Source organism: Theropithecus gelada, chromosome 10 (assembly GCF_003255815.1).
Source record: "Theropithecus gelada isolate Dixy chromosome 10, Tgel_1.0, whole genome shotgun sequence".
Lineage (NCBI taxonomy): Eukaryota > Metazoa > Chordata > Mammalia > Primates > Cercopithecidae > Theropithecus > Theropithecus gelada.
The window spans coordinates 6,950,794-6,973,743 of NC_037678.1; the positions used below are offsets into that span (position 1 = coordinate 6,950,794).

Consider the following 22,950-nt stretch of genomic DNA (forward strand, 5'->3'; position numbering starts at 1 on the left):
ACCCCAAGTAGAATATTACAAAGAAAATAACAGACAAACTGCTGAAAAGCAAAATCAAAGAGAGAAATCTTAAAAGCAGCATGAGAAAAATGACACATTACAAACAGGAAAACAACATTTTAAATTACCATTGGCCTTGCACCAGAAACAATGGAGGAGGTGAGAAGATAGTGGAACAGTAACATATGGGAAGGAAAAAAGCAAAAGCAAAACCAAACGTATACCTCCCAACCCAGAATTTTATACCCAGCCAAAGTCTCCTTCAAGAATGAAGGTGATTATTTCAAACTGAATAAAACAGAAGCTAAGATAATTCATTGCAAGTGGATCTTCGCTACAAGCAAGGCTAAAGGAATTTCTCAGGATGAAGGAATTTGACACTAGGAAGACTTGGCTGTCCACAACAGAACAAAGAACACTAGAAATGGCAATTTGCTGATTAAATATAGAAGGCTATTATTTTTCTTCATTTAAAAACCACATAGGAATATTCAAAGCAAAAACCATGGCATTGTCTTGTGGGATTTATAACATATGTAGATGTGAAACAAATGTCAACTATACCATAAGAACAGGGTACAGGACAATCCTAGCACTTTGGGAGGCTGAGGTGGGCAGATCACTTGAGGTCAGGAGTTCGAGACCAGCCCGATCAACATGGAGAAACCCTGTCTCTACTAAAAATACAAAATTAGCCGAGCATGGTGGTGCATGGCACATGTCTGTAATCCCAGCTACTCGGGAGGCTGAGGCAGGAGAATCACTTGAACCCGGGAGGCGGAGGTTGTGGTGAGCCAAGATTGCGCCATTGCCCTCCAGCCTGGGCAACAACAGTGAAACTCCATCTGAAAAACAACAACAACAACAACAAAAAACAGGGTGCAGGAGACCTCTATGAAGTTGCAAGGTTTCTACAGTCTATGTGAAGTGGCATAACATTAGGTCTAAACAGACTGTGAAAAGTTAAGAATATGTAGTGTAATCACATAGAAACCGCCAAAAAAGTGCTGCAAAGAGACATAGCAAACAAGTGTCACACACAGAAACTGGTGGCTGCTTCTCTCACCGAATGTTGTGCAGGGGCTGCGTTTAGAAAAGGCTGAGTCCTCACTTTCATCATTGGGCATGTTCTCAGGGTGGAGAGGGCCCAGCAACATTCCCTGAAATGTTGTGGCCTCCTGGGGAAGAGTCGGTCTACAATCTAAGGGATGCCCCAGGGATGGCAGGAGTAACGACTCTCTTGTGAATCAACACATGCCAGACCATAGTTTGTCAGTCTTTGAGCAACTTTCTTAGGGGAATGCCTCCTAGAAAAGACCAAAGGAAATGACTTGAATGGTTGAACATTAAATCTGTTTTATAAACCTTGCTGGTGCGCCTTCCTTCGTATTGCATGTCGCCTCCAATGGTCATGATAAATCTGGTTGATTTGCTGCTGTGTTCATCTTAGAAATGAAAGTGGTGCAAGGGGAGCCTCGGAAGACGCATTAGAGGCCTTGGCATCTGGGGCCTGCCCTGAGCCTCTTCTGGGAATAGCACTTGCAGCGTTTGTGTTCTCTGCGGTGCTCCGCGCCCCTAGGGATTACGCTCCTGCGACTGCTGGACAGGCTGCTGAGGGCCTGGGGGATGGTACGAATCTCCCTGGCATCTCACAGTCCTCCAGGCTGGGGAACATTTGCCTGCAGACATTTCCTTATGATCTAGTACATATGGTTTTGTGAAAGAACTGAGCAAGAAGAATTTGCCATGAATAATTCATGGGCAATTGTTTTCAAAATATTAAGTTTTTTTCAAAGCAAGCAACCAATCAGAGATTCACCGTGGCTGTGGGTACTTCTGTGGGGGCCACGGCTTTCTACCTGAACACCAGGGCTATCCTGTGCTGGGACAGGCAGAACTAGGCTGGGGACCATGTGCAGATGGCACAGAACTGTCAGCATTCCTAGTCACATGCTTCCTGCCCAATTCCACAGGCAGGCCCTGGTGATAGCCTTGTACTCCTGCGTTGCCACTCCCCTGAATCCCCCTGGGCAGCACTGCAACGCCTCCATCCCTTCCCTTTTCTCTCAGCTTCCAGCCCTGCACCAGCCACATCACGGCCTGTGTACCTCCACACACAGGAAGCCGAGGCCAGGCTTGACTGATTGGACCAGCGAAGATACAATGCGCCACTTTCACGATCAGACTGTTATTTACATAGACAGCGAAAGGGAGAATAAGCCACAAGGGCCAACTCTCTGGTCCTCTTCCCGAATATCAAAAAGGATGACGCCTAAACGAAAGAAGCTGATGATTGCACCACAAGGTGTGGAGTGCCCTGTTGCCGAGAGCCACGTCCAGACTGCAGCCAAGAGGCTTCCCTTCTGCAGCTTTAGTGTGAGGGGCCGGGGCAGAAAGCCCCTCACCCTGTCAGAATCTGGAGGCAGGAGAAACTGTCTCCTGACAGCCTTCCTGGGGAGATAGGGAGGCAGGTGAGAGGTGGGCTCTGGCCAGCTCCTTAGAGGCCTCCCGTCCTTTCAGGCTCCACCAAGGCTCAGGCTGGTCTTTGCCTATGTGGCTTCTTTGGATACATGGAGGACACCAGGGCTCCATGGCGGAGCTTCTCGCTCCCACTGGGCCGTTTCCTGTCCATTTTCATCTCTTCTCTTCTTTTTCCAGGCCCCTGTGACCTTACAGTAGATCTCATCACAGTGGTTAATAAGAACCGGGTTTGAGGCCGGGCGTGGTGGCTCATGCCTCAGCACTTTGGGAGGCCGAGGCAGGTGGATCACCTGAGGTCAGGAGTTTGAGACCAGCCTGGCCAACATGGTGAAACCCCGTCTCTACTAAAAATACAAAAATTAGCTGGGTGTGGTGGCAGGCGCCTGTAATCCCAGCTACTCGGGAAGCTGAGGCAGGAGGATCACTTGAGCCGTGGAGGCAAAGGTTACAGTGCACCTAGGTAGCACCATTGCACTCCAGCCTGGGTGACAGAGCAAGACTCTGTCTCGAAAAGAAAAAAAAAAAAAAAGAAGAAGAAAAGAAGAATTGGATTTGAACCCCAGGTCTGTCGCTTCCTATGCATGTGTTTAAGAAAAGTGACCCAAACTCCCTAAGACTCAGTTTCCATGGTGTTAAAATGAGGTTAGAAAGAGTGCCTTTCTCGAGGCTTCTGCCGAGGGTTAAATGAGATCCGCGTGGAGCCTGTACAGAGCCCCGCACCGTGCCTGGTACACACGGGCACTAAGAGGTGCTGCTCAATGACCATGATGAGGGCAACACTGCCTCACCTGGTCCCTCTGTTCCCTCCCCAGCTGCCTCTTCTGCTGAATGCACTGAGTGCCACTGCACTCCTCCACCTGGAACTTACTCTGACTTCCGGTGATGTCTGCTGACTTTGTTGACGATAACCTGTGTACTCCTCACCTACTAACACACACTTTCTTTGCAACCCATCAGCAAACCCAGTTCTCCTAGAAAGCATTCCATCCCCTGTTCCCGGTGGGGTTGGTCATCCTGGACATCTTTGGCCCCTTGGTCCATAGATGCATTTAGAACTGTGATTCCGTGTTCTTTCTTGGAGGAAAACCCGTGTTTTCCCATTTGGATTGTGAATACGCTGAGATCAGCAGAGGTGGTGCCTTCCATCTGCCTCTATCCACCCAGCACCCCTTCTGTGGGTGGCTCACATTCGCGCAGGCAGCTCTGTCTGGGTTTTTGGCCAAAGGGCATCATCTTTTCTGTAATTCCTAGGGAGGTGTCATCAAGACAATTCCACTTCATATTTGCAAGGCAGAGAAGAGTATTTCTTGGGTGCTCCCTCTGCCCCCAGTATACCCAAAACTGAAACAGTAGGTCATGTGTTTTGGAGGGAAGGAATCAGGAATAACTTTCCGTGAGTGGACTAGCATATGGAGAAGAAAAAATAGCGTTCATGGATGCCCCCCCCCATTAAAAAAAAACACAGCTGCTTTTCATGTAAACTGGGATCATAATGAAACTTGAATGAAAATTTCAGTTTTCCCTCCTCAAACTACCTTGCTTGCTTTATTTTGTTTTCTTGAATATATGTGAACATAAACCTGATGTATGAGACTCTAAAGCCACGGCAGTAACAAGTGTGGCTTTGGGTATCTTGGATGGCACAGCTTGGAAAAGTCTGCAGTAGCGCCTGTGGGCCCGAGCACCATGCTGACTGCGCCACTTGTCCCTTTGTTCACTTACTCACCCAACAAACACAAGCCTTGTGCAAGGCCCAGGGACACAGCAGACTCGATCCTACCCTCTGGCAGCCTGTGGGTGGGGTCAGGTAAGTAACCATCATGGGCCCTGCTGTGAGCCGGCGCAGGGGCAGGAGGTGCTCGGGGAGTAGTGACCCGCGGAACCACCTAACGCCTCTCCACCCTCCCTCTCTCCCTCGTCAGGTACTGGAAGACACTGGGATGCCCATGGACGATGAGCAGTATGCCCTGCTGACCACTAAAATAGGCTTTGAGAAGGAAGGGATGAGCTATCTTGATTTTGCGGCAGGATTTGAAGGTAGCTAACAGCCAGGTCCATACCCTGTGGGATGCGTCCTGGGTGACACCGCACATCTTTGGTAGCAGTGCTACCAGGTCACTTGAGTTGAAGTAGCGTAAGCTGTGATGTTGAAACGAGGTGTCTTCCGGGGCTGCAAACAACCGTTTTTGTTTAATTTTATCTGACCATGTTCAGAACTGTGAGTGCAGAACTGTGCCTGAAAGAGTCTTCTACAAACTCAGAGCACAAATGGTTCCGAAAGTTTGTGCCCCAAAGTCTGTTTCTTGAATCATACCCCACAGCCTTTAAGATTTTCCCCTAATGTAGTTGCTGGTTATCTGTAATTAACAATACCACATACAGGCAAGACAAATATCATTCCTCCCTGTGGACAGAGAATGATGCAGAGGCTCTAAAAGGCCACCCAGCCACGCCGCCCGCCTCACCCTCCACCAGTTGTTAGGAACCCATCTTTGTGCCGTATGCTGGGGCCGCCTCGCCACTCACTGATGCTGCTTTCTCACACACCAAAGATATTTTGGTAGACGAACAAGCCCTCTAGAGAAGCTGCAGAAATCACACAGGTATCTCAGTGGAATACTCTTCTCTTTTGCTGCAAATACCCTGCAGGCTGGCCAGGCAGAATGCAGGAGCCCCGCGCATTTTCCATTTTCCCAGCCTTGGGTCTGCAGGTGACTGTGTAAGGTGGTGAGTTTCCCAGAGACTCAGGCTGGATCCTCACCAAGGTCCCCCAGCCTTGCCAGACTGTCATTTGCCACCTTTAAACAGAGAGCTCTCACACCCCTGAAAAATGGCATCATGAGAAGCCAGAGCATTTTAGAATTTCACCACTGTCTCTGGCTAGGTGTTTTGATATTTTTTAAGGAAAATAAGAAGGAGAAGGAACTCACCTGTATTTAAATGACTGCGTCCCACCTGCCAGGTGCATTCATTTTTCAGGTGAGGAAATTGGGGCCCAGGGCACATAGTGCTGGCAAAGCCATCACAGCTGGAACTGGACTCTGTCTCCATCACCTGCTTCCGGCTTCCTGGCTGCCCATGTTCTCCTCTTACTTCCTCTCCTCCTCTCCCTGCCTGTCTCCTCCCTGCCCTTGTAAGCTGCTTTCTCACATGTGAAGAATTCTAGCATGGTGGGGAGTGAGGCCCTGTGTGGCCCCTGCTAGGGGTCAGGGGTTGTGGCAGAGGGGTCAGGCGGTGGGGTGGGGGTGTTCTCTGCCGGGCAGTAAGGAGCCGGAGGGAGGCCACTTGCAGCCTCTGCAGTGAGGCAGATGAGGCAGAAGCCAGGCTCAAGAGGGGCAGAGGATGCCCATGAGCTTGGGGTACCCTCTCCCCCATCCATCTGCCCACCACACCAGGGGGAGGGTGCAGGAGCAACAGGTGCAGAGAACCACGTCTGGAACCAAGTCCCTGGTGTGTAGCCTGGCTTTGACACAAGGTCACACTCAGATGACCCCAGCCAAATGGAAACAGGGTAGACATGGAAGGTTTTTTGTTTGTTTGTTTTTGTTTCTGTTTTTGTTTTTTTGAGACAGAGTCTCACTCTGTCACCAGGCTGGAGTGCAGTGGCATGATCTCAGCTCACTGCAACCTCGGCCTCCTGGGTTCAAGCGATTCTCCTGCCTCAGCCTCCCGAGTAGCTGGGGCTACAGGCATGCACCACCACGCCCAGCTAATTTTTGTATTTTTAGTAGAGACGGGGTTTCACCATGTTGGCCAGGATGGTCTCGATCTCTTGACCTCATGATTTGCCCGCCTTGGCCTCCCAAAGTGTTGGGATTACAGGCGTGAGCCACCACGCCTGGCCAACATGGAGTTTTTAAGGAGAGATTACACTTCCTTCTTTAATTTTAGGGGAGAGAGAGGGCGTAGATAGTAGGGAACCAACTGGGTCTTAGTATCAGAGGACCTGAATTCAACTGTGCTGTCCACGAGCTCTACCTCCCAGGTGAGCTGGGGACCCCCGAGCCTCACCACCCTGTAGGTAAAGTGCAAGGGATGATAGGTTTTCTTGTGTGTAAACAAACATGAGGACCTTCTCCTGAGCATTGCTGGAAGGACCAAGAAACAGATGAAGGCCTCAGCATGTTACTTAACAGATACATGGTCAGGAAATAGCTGCTGAACTAATGAATGTTGAATGAATTCTATATTCTTGTCTTTAGGACATGATTCCAGGAAACAAAAAAGAGGCAGAAATTCTCATTCTCCTCCTCTGGGAATTGGGAGATGAACAAGAGACACAGGACAAGTAAACATGCCAGGGTGCCAAGTGTGGTCTGTGAGGGTGAAAGGAGGCCCCACAGTCTGGAGCACGGTTCCTCCTGGAAGAGGAGGAAAGTGTCTGAGAACTGAAGGAAAAGAAACTAGATAGTAAGAAAGTCAATGCTGTGTTCAACTCACAGGAGGATACTGTATGGGGCTTCAACAGGATTTGGGACAGGCAGAGATAAAATGTTGGTGTAGAAATGAAGCTGGTGGGCCGGGCATGGTGACTCACACCTGTAATCCCAGCACTTTGGGAGGCTGAGGCAGGCGGGTCATCTGAAGTCAGGAGTTTGGCCAACATGGTGAAACCCTGGCCAGCCTGGCCAACATGGTGAAACCCTGTCTGAACTGAAAGTACAAAAATTAGCCAGGCGCGATGGCGGATGCCTGTAATCCCAGCTACTCAGGAGGCTGAAGCACGAGAATCTCTTGAACCCAGTAAGCAGAGGTTGCAGTGAGCTGAGATTGCACCACTGTACTCCAGCCTGGGCAACAAGAACAAGACTGTCTCAAAAAAAAAAAAAAAAGAATGAAGCTGATGGGCCCTAGTGGAAACCCTGATCTTTGTCACTGTTCCAGATCCTCCAGTGAGAGGGCCGGAAACCACTCCACCGCAGCCTCCAACTCCTTCAAAAAGTTACGTGAACAGCCATTTCATCACCGCGGAAGAATGCCTGAAGCTTTTCCCCAGGAGGTTGAAGGAGTCATTCCGGGTAAACTGTGACTGTCTGGCACTGGGCTTCTCTAGGCTTCCCCTGCTCCCAACCATGCAGCCCAAGTGGGTGTGAGTCCTGGTGCAGGTCGTGTCCCGGTCAGCCCGAGGGGCACAGAGCATTTCCCTCTGCAGACCCAGCATTGGTCAGAGAGAGGTGTGTGGGGAGGAAGGGGCTTCTTCCCTCCCTGAGGGACCCCTATGGACGCTTTGCTGGCAGAAGGGTAAGGAGACCCTTTTCATAAGAGGTGGGTGTTGGTGGGGAAGAAGCATGACAACCCATGGTACAGTGACTTTGAAACCCGTTCATCCATTCCCTCATTGATTCCCTCATCCATTCACCCACCAAACAAGTGTTATACACTTACTATGTGCTAGAATCTGTGCTAAATGCTGTGGATGAAAGCTACCAGCCCCGCCCCAGGGAGCTCCGTCTAATCCCAGACACAGATGGTAAACAGACAAGTCATATTCATAGTAACTGGCTGTCGTCGAAGGAACTGGAGCATCCTCTGGGGACACAGGGAAAAGAGCCCTTTAAGGAAGATTTCCCTGGAGGAGGTGTCCCCCACACTGAATCATAAGACCTAAGCATGGGCTGGCTAGGAAAGGAGGGAGCAAGCCTTAGATGAGGCAGCCTGAGCCAGGCCAGGACAGACAAGGCATGGGCTCTAGGGAAAAGCATATGGCTTGTCGTGGTGGAGGTGTGCACGGGGCATGCAAGTAACAGACAAAACAGAAGTAGATAGCAGCCGTTCAAACATAGAGGCCAGTACAGGATGATCTGAGCTCTTTTTGTGATGAGAAGTAAAAGAGGGTGAATAAAGTTAGGGAGACCAATTCAATAAGCCGAACCTCGAGACAGGGCCAAGGGTACTGGGGAGTTAGACTGCGTCCTCACCCCATGGGTGGAGGGAGCCCATCCGGAGGGAGCATATCTGGAGGCAGGATGGAGATGGGTGAAATCCAGAAGGGAAGGGGCAGGCAAGACACTGGGTATCAGAGCAGCCTCGGGGGCTGTGGGGAGGGCAGCACCCCATTTCCTGTGCTCTGAGGCATCCTCCGCAGACTGATCACCCCTGGAGATTCATTTTGGTTACCAGGCTCCCATTTCAACATGCATTTATGTTTATGATGGCAGCCCAGCTCAGACTTTCCAGCAGGGTTCAGACTTTGAACATTCTATCCAGTTTTCAGAGCGTGCATTCTGATTTTTGGTTTAAGCAAATATGATCGCCATATGCATACATGGAGAAGGATTGGTCCTTATGATCTCATCCAGGCTAATGGCCGGCCAAGAGAAGTACTCTGGGAACCACTGGCCTGTGGGCTCCAGCGTGGAAGAGGAAGGGGTCATTTAGGTGGGGAGTGCCTGGTCCTCCAAAGGAAAGCCAGGCTGGGTGGGAGGCAGCGGCCATTGCAGGGAGAGAGGGCAGAGGGTAAGCAAAGGCTCCAGGAGCAGACACCCCTCTGTGCTGGCTGGCAGGGCACCCTAACTGCAGAGGTCTGGCAGCTGCCTCCCTGCACTTGGCCCATTGCATTGCAGTCCCCCACGCTGTCCCCTCTCTCAGGCTGTCTCCGCTCCCTCACACACTCCTCGCATCTCCCAGTGGGGGCCGTTGGAAGCCCAGCTCCACGCCGCACCATTGCTTTCCTATCTTTACGAGCAGAGAAGCTTGGCTACAGTGAACATATATCCTGTGTTTTCCAAAATGATCTTTATTATAGATAATTAAATAATGAATTCATTCAACAGACCATCACCGACACCCACTCTATCCCACTAGAGAATTTGTAAGCTAGTGGGTGAAACAGAGGAGTGAACCCCTAATTGCCAGTTTTTATGTGAGACAGGCTGGATGTGGGTTATGTCTGGGGCTCATGAGGACTTGGCTTGTGTCCTTGCAGGTATATGCAAAGTGAACAAAGCACGGGTCTCAATTTTTAAATGGGATGGTACAGTCACTTTTTTTGATAGAGATGAAGTCTTGCCATGTTGCCCAGGCTGGTCTCAAACTCCTGGGCTCCAGTGATCCTCCCACCTCAGCCTCCCAAAGTGCTGGGATTACAGGTGTAAGCCACGGTCCCTGGCTTCATATATCTTTTAGAAACAAAAGGGATAAACCTATCAACCCACAAATAGGGTCACAGTACACTCAGTTCTCTGCAACTTCACTTTCCACTTCACAATTCGCCTTGGACCCCTGGTCCTCGCAGGACGGTCTCGTCCATGTGCATCTCTGACCAGAGCACCCACTGTGCTATCAGGATATGCCCTGCTCCCGCCTGGCCTGCCCACAGGATCTCTCGCCTCCTCACCCTTTCCTGCCTCTCAGCCTTCGCACATTCTGTTCCTTTGCTTGGATGGCACCTCCCCTTTGATCAGCGAACTCCTCCCCAAGCTTCTGGTCCTTCTCGAGCCCTTCACATCAGCTGAGAGGTTGGCCACTGCACATTCCCCTCTCTCCTCACGTCCCTCCCAGCACGCAGCCCACAGGCTGCTGCAGGTGGATTCAACAGTGAGCCCCGAGCCATCTCTACATCATCCACCACAGTAACCCAAGGGGCTGCCACAGTGCCTGCCACACTGCACATGACCAATTTGTATTTGCTGACTGAGCACACCACACCTGATGCCAGGCAGTGAACTGGAGGACCACACACAGGGCCTCATGTATTCTGACACCTGCAACCACCTGTCAAATAGGTTTAGTGTTCCCGTGTTGCAGCTGGAGATACTGAGGGTCAGAGACGGGGAGAAAGTGACCCAAAGCCACCTCTCTAGTACATGGCGCCGTCAGGAGCTGAAATAACACCGGCTCGATTCCAAAGCCTCTGTACTACCCACCAACATTGGGGAAGCTGAAGACTGAGGTTTGAGGAGTGATTAGTTTATAAACTTGTGAAGATTAGCCATGTATGATCTCATAGCATCTAGACTGTCCCTCGAGTCCAGAATCCAGGCTGGCCCCACACAGCCCTTACACCTCTGTCCCTGCAGTAATCACACTGGATTGCCATGATTTGCTTCCTGTCTTGCTTCCCTAGTAGACGGTGAGGACCTGGGTGTCAGGGGCCATGTTACAGTTATGGTGTCTCTGTACCCAGCAGAGTGCTCAGTGCCTAGGAAATGCTGCTCCTTCATGTCCAGAAGCCCCCTCTCACAGACGTGGTGGTGAGCATGGCTCGGGGAGCTGGGGCTGCAACAGGGAACAGATCAGAGCCCAGCCTCGCGCTTATGTTCTAGGGGGAAGTGCAGTGGACACAGAAACCTCTACTAGGGTCGGGCGCGGTGGCTCACGCCTGTAATCCCAGCACTTTGGGAGGCCGAGACGGGCGGATCACAAGGTCAGGAGATCGAGACCATCCTGGCTAACATGGTGAAACCCCGTCTCTACTAAAAAATACAAAAAACTAGCCAGGCGAGGTGGTGGGCGCCTATAGTCCCAGCTACTCGGGAGGCTGAGGCAGGAGAATGGCGTGAACCTGGGAGGTGGAGCTTGCAGTGAGCTGAGATCCAGCCACTGCACTCCAGCCTGGGCGACAGAGTGAGACTCCGTCTCAAAAAAAAAAAAAAGTAAAAAGAAACCTCTACTAGGTCAGGTGGTAACATGTGCCAAAGAGAAAAGTAGAGGATCGTGGGAGGCCACAAGCCTGTCAGGGCTGGTGCCACTGTACAGAAGAGTCAGGAAGTGCCTCTCTGGAGAGGGGACACTCGGACAGAGTCATGAAGGAGCCAGAGCCCTGCGGACACTGGAGAGGGCTCCCTGAAACACCCTGAAGCAGGCTTGGCCTGTTCAAAGAACAGCGAGGGGATGGGTGGGATGGGGGTGTAAACGGGTTTGTGGACCACAGCCAGGCCTTGGCCTTAGACTCTGAGTGAGATGGAGAGTCAAGGGGGGTGAGCAGAGGTGCCTCATGCATGACGTCGGCTGTAAGGGATTGCTTGGGGATGATTGCACAGAGCAGAGGCCACGGAGCCGATGATGGCAGCTGGGAGCCGTCGCAAGGTTCCTGCAGGAGTCCAGCAGCCTTGGGTGGGGGCCGAGGTGGTGGGCCTGGGAGAAAGGGTCCAGTGCTAATGCACTCTGAAGGGAGAGCCAGCAGGATGTGTGGGCAGACTGGATGTGGGGGTGAGAGGAAGCCAGGGCTCAGAAGGGCTCCCAGGTTTGTGTCTGAGCAACTGGGAGGAAAGAGCTCCACTTACTGGGATGGGAAGACTTGGGAGGAGCAGGGTGGGCACAGGGGGTGGATGTCAGGAGTTTGATTTGGGCCATGTTCAGTTTGACATCCCAGAGAAAATGCCCCCAAACCACTGGAGATGTGAGGCTGTGGGTAGGGGGTCTTGGGGCTGGCAGTGTAGAGGGAATCATCAAGAAACAGATGGGCCTGCACCCCGGGAGGCCCCCTCCGGCAGAGTTAGACATCAGCCTCCCTGCCACACTGTATTGTCTCCCAGAGGCAGGGGCAGCATCTTTTAAATTGATTTCCACAGTATTCAGCATGGCAATTGCACATATTAGGTGCTGAATAATTTTTGGTGAATGAATACATGAGTGAATACAGAGAGAGCTTTCCACAAAATCCCTACACATTTGCATGAGACACTTGGGGTCACAGCAGGTCTTGCCTGATATCCTAAGTAACCTCTGTGGGAGAAGGCTGTAATAAGAGGGGACAAGAGCAATGCCGCCAGAACAGCCAGGTAACTCCCAGGTGAGGGGCTGCGTCAGGTGCCGATGGAACGAGGTGGGTTGGGGCCACATCAGCAACTTTTCAGTCCTGAGACCCGGGAAGCAGGTGCATGCGGGAAACAGGCATCAGCCCCGGGCAGAGCCTTGCACTTGCTCTACGATCTTAGGCAAATGGCAAGCGCAACAAACAGCATTTTAGAGTGCCAAGAAAGCCAGTCTCATTCTAAGCGCTTTGCATCATTAGCAAATTCACTCCTCACAAACATCCCAAGGAAGCAGGGACCATCATAGTCCCCATTTTACAGACGAGAAAACAGAAGCACCGCAAGGTTAACTATCTCACCCACGGTCGCGTTGCTAGTAAGTGGCAGAGCTGGGGTTTGCAACTGAGCCAGCTGCCTGCAGAGTGCATGCTCTGTCATGCAGCAGGGTCTCTAGTCACGGGTTCCCTGGGAACCCTGAGCCTCTGTTTCCTCATCTGCAAAATAGGAATCCCTGTGCCCTCCAACCAGCGCGATGGGCTGAGCGGAAGTCCTTCGGATGTGGCAGGTTTGTGGATCCCAGACATGGCTGATCTCTATCGCGGTCATCGAAACAGAGGCCTGCCCTTCGGGTGGCTCCTTGCCTGAGATTCGGTGCGGTATTTGTTTGCCTGTAGACAGAAGCAGCCAAACATGATGAAAGTGATATAAAAAATTGCGAGCAGGATGTTCATACACACCAGAAACCTCCAGCACTTTCTCCTTCCCTTCCTTCCTGGACTAGAAGTTTAAGCTCTACAAACCGAGTGTGTGGAAGGAAAAGAAAAGCAGTCTGTTCCTTTCCCTGAACTCTTAGCATTCAAAGAGGATTGTTTATATCCCCTTGCTAGCTGGAGAGCTTTATAATTTCTTGGGAAAAGCAAAGCATGGTGAGGATATTCCTGGAACAGCCGAGTCTCTAAAAGCAATAGTCAGGGTCCAGCCAAGCTGCCCCTCCTTGCGTGGAGATGAGGCTGTACACGTGGAGGTTTGCATGTGTTGCCGTTCGGGGCTCACGGAGAAGGGCTTTAACTTGTGTGTTTTGTTTTTAGGACCCCTACTCTGCCTTCTTTAAAATAGACACTGACAGGGATGGCATAATCAACATGCATGACCTTCACAAATTGCTCATGCACCTACTGTTTAATCTCAGAGACGACGAATTTGAGCGCTTCCTTGGCCTTCTTGGCTTGAGACTTAGTGTCACTTTAAATTTTCGGGAATTTCGAAATTTGTGTGAGAAGAGATCACTGAAAACAGATGAAGCACCTCAAAGACTCATTAGGTAAGAAGGCAGCACGGTTCCGTGTCTTTGATATATGCCGGCCCGTGCCACTGTAATGTCCGGTATTTCCATGGTGTCCGCAAAGGGATGCCAAGAATGGAGTGATTGTTTTCTTCTTTTTCTTGGTTCAGAAAAAGTCATTCGAGGAATATGCATTCAGTGTAGAACAACCAGAAAATACAGCCCTAGTCTTACCACCTGTGAGCATCATTTTATATTTTGCTGGGTATCATTTCAGTCTTTTTTCATATGCATATACTTACATATGTGTGTGTGACACACTTATATAAATATATACATATATATGTGTATGTCTTTTTTCATATGCATATACTTATATATTCATATGTATATGAAAAAATGTATATACACACATACATACATATACTTATTTTTCTATGTATTAATCTGGGTTCAAAAATATATGCTTTTTGCTCAGTCCTTTAAAATTGACACTTAGGAGACCTATGAGCACAGCCTGTCCTCTGTCCAAGGCTGGGCCCGTCCTCTGCAGGGGCAGGCGGAGGGCTGTGCACGAACTCCACGCAGATAAATCTTTGTCAAGTGAACACAGTAACCTTCTTCGGGAACTGATGCCTCCTACCTCCTCTTCACATCCAGATGTTAATCTAGGTGATGGGTGTGAATTTGGGGAACACAGACCGTCTCGTAATAATTGACAGGCGCTGAGAAGCTATCTGTGCCAACTGCCTCAGGGGACGCAAGAACCTCCTCCAGACCCTCCCCGGGCAGTGCTGCCCCCTAGGCCCCTGCCCAGCCTATATGGCCTCACTCCCAGCCAGGAGAATCTCAGTGTCCAGCTGAGCTCCAACTCAGTGTTGTCTCCCAGGGAGCACATACACTCCTTGAAGGCACAATGGGGCTACCATCCAACCCCATCCAACAGTGGCAGCAGGGGATCGCCTGTCCCCATTGGCTCCCTGCTGAGATCTGCTGAGAGCCGACATGCATGAATGAAGTAGCTAGTCAGCTCCTCCTTGACCAATTATTATTACATGAGTAATTGTGAAATGCTGTGTGCTATGCTAGTACCGAGGTGTGTCTTCTGATGTGATGATACAGCATCATAGTGACACTCACTATGCTGTTTTGCCCTTGAGGCACTCACAGTCCCCAGGGGTTCTAGATATTTATTGCTTCTACCTAGGCAAGGGCAGCTCCCTGAGAATGGAGCCCTGGAAGCCACAGCCACTGTGCCAGACTGTTGTGACACTTGGGTAGGCTGCACAAGGCCCTCTGATCTTGCACGCCGATTCTTCCTCCTGAATTCATAGGTTTTATTTTGTCTACACTAAAAAAAATAAATAAAAAAGCAAGCAAGAAAGAAAATGATGATAGCAAAAAGATCATCTAACACGTAAGTTGGACACCTGCTTCCCACGGCTCAGATTCTAGGAGCTTTAATATGAGACTTCACTGCCTCACATTTAAACAAACAAACACAATTCTTCCCGAAAAATTCTCTGGAGAAAGTTCATTTTCCATTCTCTGCAGAACGAACATGGAAAATTTCAACCACAAAGTGCAGTTTTCCCATTCAGACGACTCAACCTTATTACTTGTATGTATATGCTCATTCATCAAATACTTACTAAGGGCCTAGTATATGCTAGACATTGTCACAGAATTAGATAGTACAACAATGAATAAGACCCAGATGCTCCTTTGGAGGGGCTCAGGGTCGAGTATAAGACAGGTACAAAATAGAGGATGACTAAGTGCCACAGGAGCAGGAGGCACCTGTGAGTTGCTCAGGAAAAGGAGGGACATTTGAGCTGGGTCTTGAAGTTTGAGTAAGAGTTTGCCAGGTGCAGGCTAGAGGAAGGGTCATTCCAGGCCAGGGAAGAACATTTGCGAGATCACAGAGGCAGGCGGGGGTGTTGAGCACATTCGGGAAACGGGGAGAGGATGCATGTGTGGGATCCACCTGCATGGTGGGCCTGGTTGGGGACGAGGCCAGGAGGGCAGGAGGGTAGGCTGTGAAGGACATCACCTTCTATCGGTAGGCAGGGGAGGTGTATGCTATGGAGTGAGGGAGTCACACTGTGCTTTAGAAAGATCTTTCTGTGCCCCAGAGTGGAGTGTGGACACAAAGGAGGAGAGGCTGCAGCCCAGTGAGAGCTGGCTTGGTCCCCGGGGTCTGGTGGACCCAAACCAAGGCACTGCTTCAGAAAGCTAAGCCCCCCTTGGCCAGGCGCTGTGCTGTGTTTCCTGAAGACATGTCCTTTAATACCCCAGCAGCCCTGAAAGAAGGCATTCCCAGCTAGCTTCACAGATGAAGGAGTGGGGGCTCAGAGAACAGTTGAAGATGTGTCCACAAGGACACAGATAATGAGCAGTGGGGCAGGCATTTGAGCCCAGGAGCTTGTTGGGAGGGGCTACCTCCTCTGCCTGGAAAGCCTGCCCTATTCCACCTCCACCACCACGCAGACCTGGATACCACCCCTTTCTAGAAGCCTTCCTGCCCTCTTGGTTGGGCCCCTCTGCTCTCTGGGTCTTCACTTTCCACCCACATCATAAAAACACAATACTTTGGAAAACGTTGAGAGTTCATAACCTTGCTGAAAAGAGGACACTATCTTGTTAGCTTCATAACTGCAAAACATTTTCATTTTAAGATATATAAATACCAAGTAGAATGATTGGTCCAATGACTTATTCCTTTTTTTTCTACTTCTTCAATTCCCTTCCAGTCCTTATTTAAAACACACTTGTCTTGACCATTTATCCACTTACAGCCTGCATGGAGTACATTTTGATGCACAAACGTCCTAAAAGATGAAAGAAAATTCTCATGTGTCCTTTTAGCAAAATTAGATAGTCCATCGCCAAATACCGCATGATCAGCTCCTTCGTGTTGGATGACTAACTGAATGAAAATACCAAATTTCCTTTTCTATCCTTAGAAATATATCATTCAGTCATCAAGCGCTTTGGCTGATGTGATCAATGTCACCATCATCTTTGGAATCTAGAGTGCTGTTCTGCCTCTATATGCCTTTCTCTTCTGAATCATCTCATAATTGTGAAATCTCTTCCTATCTCAGATTTTCTTCCCTTAGCCATTTGGGCGTAAAGAAGGAATTCTGAATTTCCAGCTGCATTCTGTGAAATCTAATACAACACCCCAAGCATGGTGTCATTGTCTTCTTTTATACACTCTTGAGAAATACTGTAGAACTTTGGGCACTGCAGCAAGAACACTGAAGGGTGACGTCCTAGTGGTGGTTCATTTCAACAGGTGATTCTATCATTTTGGTTTTGTTGTTCTCTCTCTCTCTCTCTCTCTCTCTCTCTCTTTTTGGCAAAGCTGGGAACAGTTGAAGAGTAATAATGAAATATTTAGGATAATATAGTATATTATTTAGGTTAGATATAGTAAGATTAAAATCAACATCACTAAGACCACATAACTTGTCATAGATATATAAGAGGGTTTAATGGATTCAGATGATAATTGCAAAATAGAATGAATTGTTTGTTTTGAGACAGAGTTTCGCTCTTGTCACCCAGGCTGGAGTGCAATGGCGCCATCTCGGCTTACTGCAACCTCCGCCTCCTAGGTTCAAGCGATTCTTCTGCCTCAGCCTCCCAAGTAGCTGGAACTACACGCCCGGCTAATTTTTTGTATTTTTAGTAGAGACGGGGTTTCACCATGTTGGCCAGGCTGGTCTCAAACTCCTGACCTCAGGTGGTCTACCTGCCTTGGCCTCCCAGAGTGCTGGAATTACAGGCATGAGTCACTGCACCTGGCCAGAATGAGCTTTATTTTATTAAAAAATAATAATAATAAATAAAATAAGTGATTTATTTTGGAAGACATCTAAGAATAATAAAAGTCATTAATACCAATCGTGATTTTGGTAACATGGCCCTGTTAAACTCATAAAATGACTTAGGAATATTCCTTTCTCTTCCATTTTCTGTATTGTGTAGAATTGTTATTCTTTCTTAGACATTTGATTGAATTAACCAGTGAAGTCATCAAGTCCTGGAACGTCCTTTGTTGGAAGGTTTGTAACTATAAATCCAGTTAATTTAATAGTTATTGGATTATTCAGAGTTTCTATTTCGTCTCAAGTGAGTTTTGCTAATTTGCATCTTTCAAGATGTTAGTCATCAGAGTTGTCAAATTCATGGAATTAATATGGTTCATAATGTTCTTTTATTGTTTTTTAAGTATCTGTGAAGTATTTAGTGAGATTCCTTATTTCATTTATGACTTTCATAGTTGATCTCTTTTCTCCTTTCTTCTTCAGCTCAGCTAAGTCTTCTCACTTTCATAGATCTTTTAAAAGAACTAGCTTTTGTTTTATTGATTTTTCTCTATTTTTCTGATTTCAATTTTATTGATTTTTGGTCTTTATTATTTCCTTCTTTCTGCTTGTTTTGGATTCAGTTTCTCTTTTATATTTCTTAAATTGGAAACCCATAGTTTTTATTTGAGTCCTTTTTTCTCTCATATAAACCATTAATGTAATGTATTTCCCTGTAGGCACTGATGTAGCTGCATTTCACAAATTTGGATATGTTGTAGTTTTTATTTCTATTCATTTCAAATTATTTTCTAATTTCCCTTAAGACTTCCTCTTAGATCCATGGATTGTTTAGAAGTGTGTTGTTTAATTTCAAAATATTTGCATAGTGTTCAGGCCAGATGTGGTGGCTCATGCCTGTAATCCCAGCACTTTGGGAGGCTGAGGTAGGCAGATCCCTTAAGATCAGGAGTTCAGGACCAGTCTAGTCAGCATGGCAAAATCCCGTCTCTACTAAAGAGACAAAAATAAATAAGCCAGCCAGGCGTGGTGGTGGGTGCCTATAATTTCAGCTACTCGGGAGGCTGAGACAGAAGAATTGCTTGAACCTGGGAGGTGGAGATTGCAGTGAGCCGAGGTTGCACCACTGCACTCCAGCCTGGGTGACAGAGTGAGACTCTGTCTCAAAAAAAAAAAAAAAAAAAAAAGCATAGTGTTTAAATATTGTTCTGTTATTGATTATAATTTAATTCTGTTGTGGTCAGAGAACATATCTTGTGTGATGTTAATTCTTTTTAATTAGTTAAGGTTTGTTTTATGACCCTGGATATGGTCTGTCTTGGTAAATATTCTGTGTATACTTGAAAATAATGTGTATTCTGGTGCTGTTGGGTGGAGTGTTCTGTAAACGTCAGATCAAGTTGGTTATTAGTGTTGTTCAGGTCTTCTATATTCTTGATTATTTTCTGTCTCCTTATTCTATCAATTACTAAGAGAGGAGTGTTGAAGTCTCCAGCAATACTTTTGAGTTTGTCTATTTCTTTTTCTAGTACTATTAATTTATGCTTCATGTATTTTAAACTCTGAGAAAAAAATGTGTATTATAATTTCCTAGGTATTTACCACTTCTGTTGCTATTCTTCCCTTTCTGAAGTTCTAAGTTTCTCTCAGCTATCATTCTTCTTCCCCTGAAGAACTTCCTATAGGACATCTTTTAGAGCAGGTCTGTTGGAGACAAATTGTCTTAGTTTTGTTCAATTTATAATATCTTTATTTACTCTTTATTCTTGAAAGATATTTTTGCTGGATATAGAGTTTGGGGTTGACAATTCTTTTGTTCCAGCACTTTAAAAATGTTGTTCCATGGTCTTATGGCCTCCATAATCTGTGGCAAGAAGTATGCAAATATTCCATTTTCTCATATTTAATATGCCATTTTTCCCAGGCTTCTTTTCTTCTCTTCTCTTTTCTTCTCTTTTCTTTTCTTCTCTTTTCTTCTCTTTTTTTAACTAGATCTCTCACTCTGTCACCCAGACTGGAGTGCAGCGGTGCGATCACAGCTCACTGCAACCTTGACCTCCCAGGTCCAAGTGATCCACCTCAGCCTCCCAAGTAGCTGCAATCACAGGTGAGCACCATCATGCCTACATTTTGTATTTTTTCTAGAGACAGGGTCTTGTCATGTTGCCCATGCTGGTCTCGAACTCCTGAGTTCAAGCAATCCTCCCATCTCAGGCTCCCAAAGTGCTTGGATCACAGGCACGAGCCACCATACCAGGCCATTCACACTACTTTAGATATTTTTTTTAATCTTTAATTTTTCAGACAATTGAGTATAATTTATGATTTGATTTGTTTGACGGTGGGTTTTTTGGTGGTTTTTGTTTGTTCTTTTTTTTTTTTTTTTAATCTCTTTTTGGATTTACTGAGCTTCTTAAATCTGTAAATTTATGTTTTATGCCAAATTTGTGGTGTTTTCAGCTATTATTTTTAAAAATACTTTTTCTGTACCCATCTTTTTCTTCTCCTTTTGGTACCTCAATGACATGAAGCTTAGACCTTTTGGTTTTGTATCACAGGTTTTGCATCTCTGAGACTATGTTATTTTTATTTTCTCTTTCGTTCAGTTTGAGAGATTTCTATTCATGAGTTTTCAAGTTTGCTGACTCCTCTGTCATTCCATTCTGCCGCTGAGCCAATCCAGTGAATGTCATTTCAGTTACTGTATTTTGGTTATTTCCTTTTTCCTTCTTCTTTCTTTCAAGTTTGTTTGCTCTTACTCCATGAATATAATAGCTGCTTTCCAATCTGATAATTTCAACGTCTAGTTCATCTTGGGGTTGGTATCTGTTGTCTTTTACCTTGAGCATTATTGAGATTTTTCTGGTTTTTTATATCACTTTGGACTGTATCCTAGATACTTTAACTGTTTTGTTATGACACTCTGGTTCTGTTAAAATCCTCTGTAGTGTGTTGATTTTTTTTTTTTTTTTTTTTTTGGTCATTATTTTAGCAGGCAATCAGCCTAGTTAGTTTTAGACTGCAAGTCCTAACGTGCCTTCTGTGATTTTAATGTCAATTTTGTTTTTAAAGTCATCGCAGTACTCTTCAGGGAAACCCACGTGTGCACCACCCAGAAGTCAGTCTTAACTACACAGTAATCATGTTCTCAAAGCCTGTTGCTATGCTGCTTGGGGTCAGTTCTACACCTGCACACATCAGAGGTGAACCTGGAACTTCCTGCACAGATGTCCCTTCCTCTAACTCTCTCTTCTCTATGATCTCCCCCACACTCTGTAGCCTCCAAGGGCTACTTTTCTGCATCTTCTGGCTAGAAAATCTTAGGTTTTAGCTTATCTGTGTTGCTATTCATGTCTCATGATGAGGGTCACCTTCAGGGCCCTAGTGAGAGAAAAAAAAAAAAAAGAGAGAGAGAGAAAATTAACATGGATTTCCCAACATTCCTTGAATCACAGGAACCCTTTTTCTCATTTTTTCTAGTTAGAGAAAATTTTAACGTTTTGGCCACTGCTATCATGGGCACCACTACAAAAGTGCAGTCTCAGAATTGGGCTGGGAGAGTAAACAGAGACAAAAACGGGAATTCCTGCCGCTGTCTCCTGAAGAGGCCCTCCATCCTGTCCTAGCTCTTTGGTCAGAAAGTCAGCCTTTCTTTTGGACCTTTTTCTGTTCACATCTGCTGCACAGTTCCAGAATTAGGACTGCTCTTGACTCTTAAGCTGGGAACATGGGAGGAAAGCCCCATGAAACTCATAACTTTGTCATTCTTCAAGTTTTTATTTCTCTTTCTATCAGCCTCTTATTATTTACCTTTTAGTGTCCTCAGATAGTTGCATTTTGTATTCTGTGTAGGATGTTGGGTTGTCGTAAGAAGGAGAGAAAGGGTGAAGTGTGCCTACTCCATCCTAACTGGGACCGGAAGCACCTCCCAAGACCCTGGTACTGCCTGGAGTGTGTTCCCTGAGGTCTTCACGCAGCTGTCAAAGAGCCGCTCCCTGGTCTTCCTGACGAAGTCGCCCCCGCCCCATCATTCTGGGTCCCATGCAGTATCTGAAGTTATCTGAGTCTCTTTTCTTTTCTTCTTTTCTTTTGTTTTCTATTCTTTTCTTTTCTTTTCTTTCTCTTCTCTTCTCTTCTCTTTTCTCTCTCTCTCTCTCTTTTCTTTCTTTTTTTTGAGATGGAGTCTCACTCTGTCACCCAGACTGGAGTGCAGTGGCATGATCTCAGCTCACTGCAAACTTCGCCTCCCAGATTCCAGTGATTCTTCTGTCTCAACCTCCCAAGTAGCTGGGATTATAGGCGTGCACCACCATGCCCAGCTAATTTTTGTATTTTTAGTAGAGACGGGGTTTCACCATGTTGGCCAGTCTGGTCTCGAACTCCTGACCTCGTGATCTGGCCACCTCAGCCTCTCAAAGTGCTGGGATTACAGGCATGAGCCACCGCGCCCAGCCGAGTCACTTATTTTTCTTGTGTGTTTGTTGTAAGTTTCTGCATCACAGTGTAAGCTCCTTGGGAATGTGGACTCTGTCCGCATTGCTAGTCATTGTGTCTGCAGGGCCTAGAGCAGCACATAGCGACTGTTCCTATGAATCTGTGACTGAGGAGCTGGCTGATAGGAAGGAAGGCTGGATCTGACTGATTGTCAAGATTTAACAAGCTGGGCAATAGGAGAGGAATTAAGTAACCATCGGAAAACCTCCTGATCTCTCCAGAGGGACAAGTATGTAAAATGAGAAAGGGGAAAATAGATGGAAAAGCAGTAGGATTCATTGGTTTGCTCATGGATAATTAAGGAAATAATCAAGCCTTATAACCTGGAAAAGAAATCAGGGTGTGGAAAGCAGGGGGCCTAGGGCTGTTTGGATATGCGTTTCGACGGTGAAATCAACTGGGATCCACTGACTTTGCTGAGATAGCACATGCCCCTCACGGGCTCTCTGACAGCACTTTGGGGAGGCTCAGGTGAGTCCTCTGGTGCAGGTGGGATTTAGGAGGAGTCTAAACGTGAAGGCAGGGCAATAGACATCATTAGGACTTACAGTCCTTTTAAGCAAAAATTGTAAAAATGCAACATAATTCCATCAATCTTCCAAAGCCTTACATGGTCAAGTAGTGAGAGGGGATTGGCTGGTTGAGTTTGGATCCCTTTCCACCCTCGAAATTCCATGATTCTGCAGAGTCCGGTAGGCAGTTGGAGAAAGATGGCACAGAAAAGCAGGTGAGGGTGTAGTACCGGTGGTGCAGACTCATAGGCAAGCAGCGTCAAGGCTGTAGTTGGGGACGTCGGAAGAGATGACCTCTCAGAAGAGAGTGGGGAGAGACAGCACTGTCAAGGGCAGGGGGAGTCAGGTGGAGAAGGAAAATCACAGTGACTGCAGTTTACACTGGCCGGGCGCCAGGGTGGGTGTGCACACGGGCTTTACACATTTTCCTCCATTCCTAATTTGTTCTAGTGCGTGGAAAGATCCAGGGCATCCCAGCCCCTCCAGCCTCTGCCTTTATTGTGCTTTACTGTGGCCTAGCAGGGACCTGTGAGCACAGGGTCTTTTTTTAAGTGTCCATCCTGTGAGTAAATATGACAGAATTTTGATCCTTTTTATTTATTTTTATTTTTGAGATAGAGTCTCGCACTCTCCCCCAGACTGCAGTGCAA

The 22,950-nt window shown here is 47.3% G+C and overlaps 1 protein-coding gene across 4 annotated transcripts in view; it reads left to right on the forward strand.

The window, feature by feature from the left end:
• EFCAB6 (EF-hand calcium binding domain 6) overlaps positions 1 to 22,950 on the forward strand; it is a 313,426-nt gene that overhangs the window by 187,627 nt on the left and 102,849 nt on the right. For all 4 annotated transcript variants that reach the window (XM_025399951.1, XM_025399955.1, XM_025399953.1 and 1 more), the window contains 3 exons: positions 4,404 to 4,518; positions 7,366 to 7,499; positions 13,265 to 13,497. In XM_025399951.1, the coding sequence (XP_025255736.1) occupies positions 4,404 to 4,518; positions 7,366 to 7,499; positions 13,265 to 13,497 (482 nt within the window). The remainder of the gene's footprint in view (positions 1 to 4,403; positions 4,519 to 7,365; positions 7,500 to 13,264; positions 13,498 to 22,950) is intronic.